Source organism: Augochlora pura, chromosome 8 (assembly GCF_028453695.1).
Source record: "Augochlora pura isolate Apur16 chromosome 8, APUR_v2.2.1, whole genome shotgun sequence".
Lineage (NCBI taxonomy): Eukaryota > Metazoa > Arthropoda > Insecta > Hymenoptera > Halictidae > Augochlora > Augochlora pura.
In genome coordinates, this window is record NC_135779.1 from 11,766,723 (window position 1) to 11,776,303 (window position 9,581).

The following is a 9,581-nucleotide window of genomic DNA, read 5'->3' on the forward strand; positions in this document are numbered from 1 at the left end:
TTACACATTTAATATCAAGCTACAGACACTAAACAAATACAATTAAAAATTTCATTACGTGAACTAACTTACGTTACTTTAAAAAGGTTTTATATTAACCTTAATTACTATACATGCATCTCTTGTATAACCAATATAGTTTCGGTATTACATCATCATATCAATTTATTGATTTTTATCCAGGAATTTAAATTTATACCGTAAGCTTCTGTGTGGCATTCATAAATATAATAATTGCAAATTATGCTTTTACTTGTGACAGTTCGCTTTCCACTATATTGAAGACTTATTACCTAAACCTAATTACCTCTTTGTATCTAGGTTTCAGTAAGATCAATACCTTGTCGATTTATAAATAAACTGCTCTTAAGATTTCGAGAACGCACAGTAATTGATGAATTGTACTTACATTATCGAGCAAGAGTCAGCGTCATCGATTCAAATGAAAGAACCCCAGTAGATGATCATAGATTCAGATAATTTTAGAAATATCTTTGACTCCGTTTCGAAGCGCAACCTGGTGACCAAACCAGCAGTCAGTTACTGGCAAAATGGCGCTCAAGGCACAAGTCGGTCAAAGTAAGTAACGAAAAAAAAGTTAATTTTCCGCGATGGTGATCAAATTTTCAAATACTTTCACGCTGCTATGTGACAACAATATCCTTAATACGTTCCACGCGAAAAATATTCCACCTAAACCACTGTCAGGCTACGTAACCTCCAAGGGGCGTATGTGCTGTGATGATTTCATCGTTTACGAAGCGGCTGCTTGATAGAAATGTCAAACCAATATTCGTTCTGTTCTGAAAATTCTATATCCGCAATTAAATTGTACTGTCACCTGGTAGATCGTTATATTTCATATCTACTGAAATTATAATCTCTCGATGACATAAAGTTATTTTGTCAGATATACTCTGAGTAAATACGTAAATAATGACTAATAGCCTTGCATAATTCTTACTGACATTAAGTACATGTTTTTTCCTGTTTTTCGCAAATAATAACAATTCTGATATAGTTCTATGCAGTCCTCCTTAATTATTTACTTCTAAATGACATATCTGTTGGATTTAACTCCAAATAAAGTAAATGTCATTAAAATTTATTAAAGTTCATAAAAGGTGCCTTTATCTATAAAAATTGGAATATATACGCATCTCGAAAAGTTGCCATTTCTTAGCAATTAATATCAAAAGATTTAAAGGATTATTTAATTCTGCCGATTAACCTCCTTGCCCTTTAAACAATTTTTCACTGCTACCATATCGTTGTCATTAATTCTTAAATCAGCGTGAATAAGGAACTATCCATGCCGCGCATATTGAAAAAGCTATAAATGTGTAATGCATAATCCTGCATTACGAAATTACGAATGTAGGCTTAATATCTATCGGCGTGGAGTAATTCAATTAGGAAATCGGTTTTTTAAAGAATTATGTCGACGTAACACTTCAAGCTAATTACTAATAGTGTTCAATTAGCGAAATTTGTCTGCAACGTATTCAGCACGTAAAACTATAGAAACCCCTGTACTTTTTAATCGGTTAGATTCCTTTAAATGGGGCTCTGTGATCCGTAGCTACGAACCTGTCCTGGGTGACGTCATTGCTCTGTAAGAACGATCAATACACGTTGAGAGCGCGAAAAGATTTTTTATTTAATTTAAAATCACTTGAGCATAATCGCGATTAATTATGAATAAATGCATGCGGCTTTTACACAAATAAATTAAGCTACATTGCGGGCTATGCCAAACTGTTGAATTATTCAAATGTAACTATACATGCCTGTGTTATGCGCAACAGGAAACGAGTACGAAAGGAAAATACAACTGTCATTGATTTACACGTAAAACTATTCCGAACGCGTAGCATTGGTTACAATTTCAAAGGCTTCCAACATTCTCCCATGGATATTTTCGAATATATTTATTCAAATATATGTATAAAAATTTGTCGATTTATGTTATTTATATTTAGTGTAAAATAATGATCGATTTATAAATAGGAAGACAGAAGAATTATTGGAAAGTATACGAGATGGAACTATATGAAATATGTTCCAAATATAATGGAACTGTATCAAATAATTTATGTACGATAATCGTTGAGTCGCTAATAGTTTTTTTGCAAGACCGTCATTATTAACAATTCTATGAACTACTTTTATCGTTATATTTTTTTTCGCAGAGATTATGAATGAGATCATCAAACAGAAAATGACCTCGGATAGTGGTACTCCGTGGCGCATTTTGGTAGTGGACCAACTAGCCATGAGGATGGTATCGGCATGCTGCAAAATGCACGATATCAGTGCTCAAGGGATCACTCTGGTAGAAGACATTAACAAAAAACGGGAACCATTGCCCACCATGGAAGCAATCTATCTGATCACGCCGTGCAATAATTCTGTCCAAAAACTAATTGAAGACTTCAGCAATCCGATGCGGACTATTTACAAAGTCGCGCACATTTACTTCACGGAAGGTACTATCGTACGTTTTACGTTGCATCATCGAAGTTTCGATGAGAAAGAATTAATTCTATATCCATGAAAACAACGTAGCTTTAGAAGAAACTAAGACAGACACTATACATTTAAAAGTAAAACTTCAATTAATTTCTTTGACGTCGTTCTGTAATTTAATACTCCAAACAAAATAGTATTCGGTACTGTTAGCATTAAATTTCCGACTTAAAAAATTGACGATCTATTGTAGAAATCGATTTTTGAAACTAATGTAAACAGGATAATATTAATATTTTTTGAAAGAATATTGTTTCTATCAAAATTGATAGATTGAGTGTCTCTACGAAATTATGACCAAGAGTTTTCAGCAGAAAAATATATGCAGATAAATTATTTTTTTACGATACGATTTAATGATAAACAGGGTGTTACTATAACGTCTAAATAGTGCAAACTATTCATACTTCATTTCCATTTCTTTTAATTTTTGTTTAAAAGAAGCACACGTTTAAGCAGCAAGATTTTACGAAATAATTAAAGCGATTGTACAAGAATGGACAGACCGGCACATTAAATTTCCATGGTCCACGTGAGACTCTTAAGTATATCTCTTTACAGTGTGCCCCGACGAGTTGTTCAAAGAATTGTGTCGCTCGGTGGTAGCTAAACGCATAAAGACACTAAAAGAGATCAACATCGCTTTCATTCCATACGAGGAGCAGGTAAAGCAAAGGGAACTCTAACGAAAAAACGAAATGTTTAATAATTTTACGTTCTTCGTGGTGGCGGGCGCACAGACACACATATACACTAATTCACACCAGACATGTCCTTCACACACGTACATATACGTATACAAACTATGCCCGACGTGTTGTGGTATTTTTTGAACTCGCGAACCTAAATCTGAATTTTTTCTCGATGATCACGACAATGTTGACACGCAATCATTTTGAACTATCAACCCCCTGTCTCCTAACTTTTCCCTATTCTGTATAATATTCACAAAGTAAGCACGTACTAACGACGGAATGCATTCATGCTTGTACGCGAACAGTGTGTCCGGAGGAGCTGTTCAATGAAATCTGCAAGTCTCTCGCCGCTAAAAAGATCAAAACCCTCAAAGAGATCAACATCGCTTTCCTGCCTTACGAGTCGCAGGTGACGATCAAGAAACGAAGAAACTGTAGTTGCTAGATAATGCCACGAATCGCAATGATTACTTTCAATTCTCTGAGTTTCGAATAGCAGACTAGTTCTATACTTTTTCAGTTTTTTTTTTATTTTGGAAAGTAGAACATAGGCGAAAGACTTCTATGAATACCTTACTGTATATATAGATATATACATGGTTGTTTGATAAATAAGGTGTAGTTGCTTGCTAATGACATATTTGATACATTTAACACAAGTATTTAAACTACAATGTAGAAGAACTAGAAATATACAACTTAAAATACTGCAGAATTGATCAAAGAAGATGTTATTAGCAATAACTCGATATTATTCATTGAATGATCTTCTATGTTTCCTTTTCTACGAAAAATTGTTTTCTTGCATGCAGTTCTGTATACCCTTATGATTTTAGTCAATATCTTTCATTTCTCTATGTACATATGTATTCCACTATTAATCGCACCGCTTATTGTACCAAGTTAATAGTTTCATTTAGTGAGCTTCTTTTAGTTACAAAATCTGTAATATTTTTATGTATTTAAATAAATGTGTATATAGGTATTCTCCTTGGACTCGCGTGAAACGTTCGCTTGCTTTTACAACGCTTCTTTCGCCAACTTGAGGACTGCTAACATGGAAAGAATAGCCGAACAAATAGCGACTCTCTGCGCTACTCTTGGAGAGTATCCGTCTGTTCGTTACCGAAGGTATAATAATATCATTTCTTTCTATTTTCTTTGAGACTTGATCTAGATATTGTATTGAACCATCATATTTCAGTGACTTCGACCGAAACGTGGAGTTGGCACACATGGTCCAACAAAAATTGGACGCTTACAAAGCGGATGAGCCGACTATGGGAGAAGGACCAGAGAAAGCTCGTTCTCAATTGCTCATCCTGGACAGAGGATTTGATTGTGTTTCACCGCTGTTACATGAGCTGACGCTGCAAGCCATGGCATACGACTTACTAGATATTGAAAATGATGTTTATAGGTAATTATTATAACTTACATGATACACTTTAGGTTGATATGATATATTGATGCAGACAAATTTTTCTAAAGGTTCGAAGCATCAGCCGGAGTGCAAAAGGAAGTATTATTGGATGAGAATGATGATTTGTGGGTAGAGCTTAGACATCAACATATTGCTGTAGTTTCGCAGTAAGTTAGAATAATTTGATTGGCGAATGTTGGCGACTAAAGCAGAGCTCAAATATGTGAACTGTTTTTAGAAACGTTACCAAAAATCTGAAGAAATTTACAGAATCAAAAAGAATGCCTCAAGGAGACAAACAAAGCATGAGGGATCTTTCACAGATGATCAAGAAAATGCCACAGTACCAGAAAGAGTTAAGCAAATATGCAACGCATTTACAATTAGCCGAAGATTGCATGAAACGTTACCAAGGAAACGTGGATAAGCTGTGCAAAGTAGAACAAGTACGTAATATTTGTGCAATATTTCTTAATAATAAAATTCTTATACTATAAAATTCTATTTAATTTCTTACTCTTCAGGACTTAGCGATGGGCACAGATGCCGAGGGTGAACGTATCAAAGATCAGATGAAGAACATTACACCCATTTTGCTTGATCAAACTGTACACCATTTGGACAAGCTTCGAATTATCTCTTTGTATGTTATCAGTAAAAATGGTGTCACCGATGAAAATCTTAATCGTTTAGTTCACCATGCTCAAATATCGGTGGATGACAAGCAGACCATAGTCAACATGGCAAATCTTGGTATTAATATTGTAGTAGATGTAAGTACTGTTATTCAAGAATTATAAATAAGTTAGTCCTTTTTCATATTAATTTCCTGTATATTACTATGTTTCTAACAGGGTGGTAACCGTAAGAAATTGTATACTGTACCACGTAAAGAAAGAATTACGGAGCAAACATATCAAATGAGTCGTTGGACACCGGTTATGAAAGACATTATGGAAGACGCTATTGAAGATAAACTTGATTCCAAACATTTCCCATTCCTTGCCGGCCGTGCTGCCAGCTCGGGCTACCATGCTCCAACTAGGTATGTCACAACTTTTTATATCAAAGGAGATGCAAATATCATACACTAGTAACAATAAATTATTATTTATTTTTAGTGCGCGATATGGTCATTGGCACAAAGACAAAGGTCAACAAACCATTAAGAACGTACCGCGCTTGATTGTCTTCGTCGTCGGTGGAGTTTGCTTCTCTGAAATCCGATGCGCTTACGAAGTAACAAACGCTTTGAAGAATTGGGAGGTGATAATTGGTATGTACATATGCATATTCAAGACCTGTATTACCTTTTCACAAAATTGTTTTAACACTGACCTACTTCCTCTTCCAGGTTCGTCCCATGTTATTACACCGAAGTCCTTCTTAGATGACTTGAGTAAACTCCACGTGTAAATACATTTTCGTATAAACAAAACAACAAAGAACACATTCCCGTATTTCCTAATACGTCATTAGCTTTGGCTCCATCAATAAATAACAGCTATAACTCTCTGTGGATGATCTCGACTATACAATTGAAAATATTATAATAGGGAACACGCAGTCAATTCTGTAGGTCGCGCAGCCATTTTAGCGACCATTTAAGAAATTGGTGAATGTCATATCATGAATAGCAGTTGAACGATACATGAACGGTGTTAGGATGGAAAAAATATTAAGTGCCTCCGCGTTTAAAATGTTAATAAGAAGCGAATAAACATCTTGGCAATACTGGTGTAGATCACACGGAAGTGCTTAATTGTACCTTAGGCTGGCAAATGATCTAGTTCGGATATGATATGTTACTTTGAACCGTGCCACTCCTTTATTAATAATAAGGGGCCGGTTAGCAATGGAATTTGATGTGTTGTAGAAAAGAATCGTGATATACGTGTAAATTTCTCGTTATTAGTATTTCGTTATCTCTCGCTCTGAAAAAAAACTATAGACTGTTACATACTTTATCTTAAAGATTTAATCTTCGATTTCACTCACAGAATCAGTAACGCTTATGGAATTTGCATGAAAGATATAAATATCATGTGCAACACAATTACGCGTGTATCAATTTGAAAATAGAGACACGATGTGAATATTAGTATTTATTATAATCTTCATTCTATTTAAATATGTTTCATGTATAATAAAACCAATAAGTGTATATTAAATTATTTATTATACATTCGTTATAGTGTTGATTCGTTAACAAATATGTTTACTTAGCGTGCATGTATGCTGAATTATTGCGCAAGTAAGTCGGTCTTGATTTCTCATGAAAGCAAAGCATCTAACATTCGTCAAAAAAAGATTGTCCGACTTTTGAAGACTTATATAATGATTCAACTAAAACTAATTATCTTCACCGTATTGATAAATATTTACATGTTAAAACTTCTGCTGCACATAAGAAGCAATTATAAAACCGCTCTCGGCCGGTGGAAGTGAATCTGTTAATTATTCATAATAATTATTGATGTACGTTAATATTACGATTACTTAGCGGCGAGATTAATACAAAGTTTATGGTATTGAATAATATATAATATATTATATGAACGTATGTGTATGTAGATTGTAGACAAAACAAAATGTTCTGCTTATAAAGGCCTACAATTTGCTCCAATTATTGTCTTTTTTTTTAATGCTCACGCCATACCACTCAATATAAATAATTTTACAGAGGTCATTCGAAATCTGTGTAAACATCGAGTATACTTACGCACAGTTATTTCAATACGACTGCAAAGGTTATCATTTATCAGAGGTTCGGAAACATGTTTTTCTAGATGTATAATAACACTTCGACCAACAGTTTGAAAATTGACGCTTTCTTTGTTAGTCATCCACACACGAAGACCTTGTAAAATGTCAAACCTTGGCAAGAAAGTAATTTTAGCTTACAGCGGTGGTCTAGACACATCCTGTATAGTATTGTGGTTGAAAGAGGAAGGATATCGAGTTATCGCTTACATAGTAAGATTGTGCAGATACTAATTAGCAATTCAAACGTGCTTGAGAAAATCACTACATCGACCAATTATTATTTAGGCAAATATAGGACAAGAGGAGGACTTTGATGCTGTTCGAGAAAAGGCATTGAAAATCGGCGCTATAAAGGTAAACGAGGATGCTTATGTTCAAATATATTACCGGAAACCATTCTTTCAATTAAGAACTGACTTTATAGCGATAAAGTCTAGTTCTCCACTAACTTCCCACATTTTTATTAAAAATTATCTGCAAGGTCGTAATCGAGGATCTCAGAGAAGTCTTTGTGTCTTCGTTCGCATGGCCGGCTGTTGCATGCGGATTGATCTATGAGAACAGGTATCTCTTAGGTACATCAATCGCTCGGCCATGCATTAGCGAAGGCCTGATAAGAATCGCAAAAGCTGAGAACGCTTCTATAATAGCTCACGGTGCGACCGGTAAAGGCAACGATCAAGTGCGTTTTGAACTGAGCTGTTACAGCCTTTGTCCCGAAATCCAGGTAACATGTTTTTTTAGTTATATTCAACGTTACATCTCTCTCTCTCTCTCTTTCTTTCTCGTTCTATACATTCCTGTAATTATCACATAGATACTTGCACCCTGGAGGGAACGACAATTTTACACGAGATTTGCCGGAAGGTCGGACTTGTTAAAATATGCTCAGGAAAATGGCATTCCTGTCTCAGCAACACCGAAAGAACCGTGGAGTATTGATGCAAATTTATTGCACATTAGGTACAACAAAGATTATGATAATAAACCTTCCTCTTACGTACTGGTCATTTATCTTTTCAACTACTAGACTCATCAATTAGAAAATTAAATTTTTATTGAAAACAAATCGAAAATATTATATTTATAATTTGGTAGTAGCGATTCTTTTCGACTTAACGATGATACTTTAAATTTTCAGTTACGAGTCTGGAATTCTAGAAGATCCAGACGCATCAGCTCCGAAAGGATTATACAAAATGACGAACGACCCATTAAACGCTCCAGCGGAACCAGCAGAAATTGAAATTGGTTTTAGAGAAGGATATCCATCGTTCGCGAAAGATTTGAAAACTCAAGAAACACATGCTGCTCCTCTCGAAATAATGCAGTACTTGAATAAAATTGGCGGTCTGCATGGCGTAGGACGTATAGACATTGTCGAAAATCGTTTCATTGGCTTGAAGGTACGGAAAATTCAATTGAATTAAAACCATCATAACAATACATTGTTAATACAGTCTAGGGGTATTTACGAATCACCCGGTGTTAAAATCCTGCACGAGGCGCATCAGGATTTGGAAATATTTGTGCTAGACCGAGAGCTGTTAAGGATCAAATCTTACTTGACCAACAAGATGTCCGACTATGTTTACAACGGTAAGATAAATTCTTTGATAAATTAATTTCGCCATGACATTATATTAAAAACTGAAAATTTCTTCAGGTTTCTGGTTCTCTCCCGAATGCGATTTCGTGCGGAACAGTATACTGTACTCTCAGAAGTATGTGAACGGAACGGTTCGATTGCAACTCTACAAAGGGCAAGGTGCGTATAAACTAAATGTATAATAATACGTAAACAGAGCTCGCATGGAGATTGGAAAAAATATCATGTTAATCTTGCAGTCTCCATATTGAGCCGACATAGCGAAGTCTCGTTGTACAACAAAGAATTGGTTTCAATGGACATGCATGATGGTTTTGAACCTGAAGATGCCGGTGGTTTTATACGGACGCAAGCTTATAGGTTGAAAGAATTTTATCGTCTACAAAACCAGAAATCAGATTAACTTAATAAAGGACCATATTTAACATGTAACGTACTAAAATAAAATTAATCTTCTTCAACTTGATATATAGTTTGAATATATTTTTATTTGATATTATTTAAGTTGATGGTATCTATTCTCTACGTAAGTGGACCAAAGGCAGGATGTGGTTATAGT

At 34.9% G+C, this 9,581-nt stretch overlaps 2 protein-coding genes across 3 annotated transcripts; both read left to right on the forward strand.

The window, feature by feature from the left end:
• The first annotated feature begins 541 nt into the window (after positions 1-541).
• Positions 542-7,273, forward strand: Rop (Syntaxin-binding protein Rop). Of its 2 annotated transcripts, none has more exons than XM_078189198.1 (11): positions 542-579; positions 2,193-2,489; positions 3,091-3,194; positions 4,207-4,355; positions 4,429-4,644; positions 4,716-4,814; positions 4,886-5,093; positions 5,172-5,420; positions 5,502-5,692; positions 5,769-5,923; positions 6,002-7,273. In XM_078189198.1, the coding sequence occupies exons 1-11, from the start codon at positions 552-554 to the stop codon at positions 6,061-6,063; spliced, it is 1,758 nt and encodes a 585-aa protein (XP_078045324.1). In that variant the 5' UTR covers positions 542-551; the 3' UTR covers positions 6,064-7,273. The 2 variants fall into 2 exon arrangements, with proteins under 2 accessions (XP_078045324.1, XP_078045325.1); XM_078189199.1 differs by lacking the exon at positions 3,091-3,194 and adding an exon at positions 3,530-3,633.
• An 85-nt stretch (positions 7,274-7,358) lies between these two features.
• Positions 7,359-9,488, forward strand: Ass (argininosuccinate synthase). The gene is made up of 9 exons (XM_078189200.1): positions 7,359-7,414; positions 7,490-7,623; positions 7,699-7,767; positions 7,895-8,140; positions 8,231-8,376; positions 8,555-8,819; positions 8,874-9,012; positions 9,080-9,181; positions 9,262-9,488. Exons 2-9 carry the CDS (start codon positions 7,516-7,518, stop codon positions 9,423-9,425), a joined length of 1,239 nt encoding a protein of 412 aa, XP_078045326.1. The 5' UTR covers positions 7,359-7,414; positions 7,490-7,515; the 3' UTR covers positions 9,426-9,488.
• The last annotated feature ends 93 nt before the right edge of the window (positions 9,489-9,581 follow it).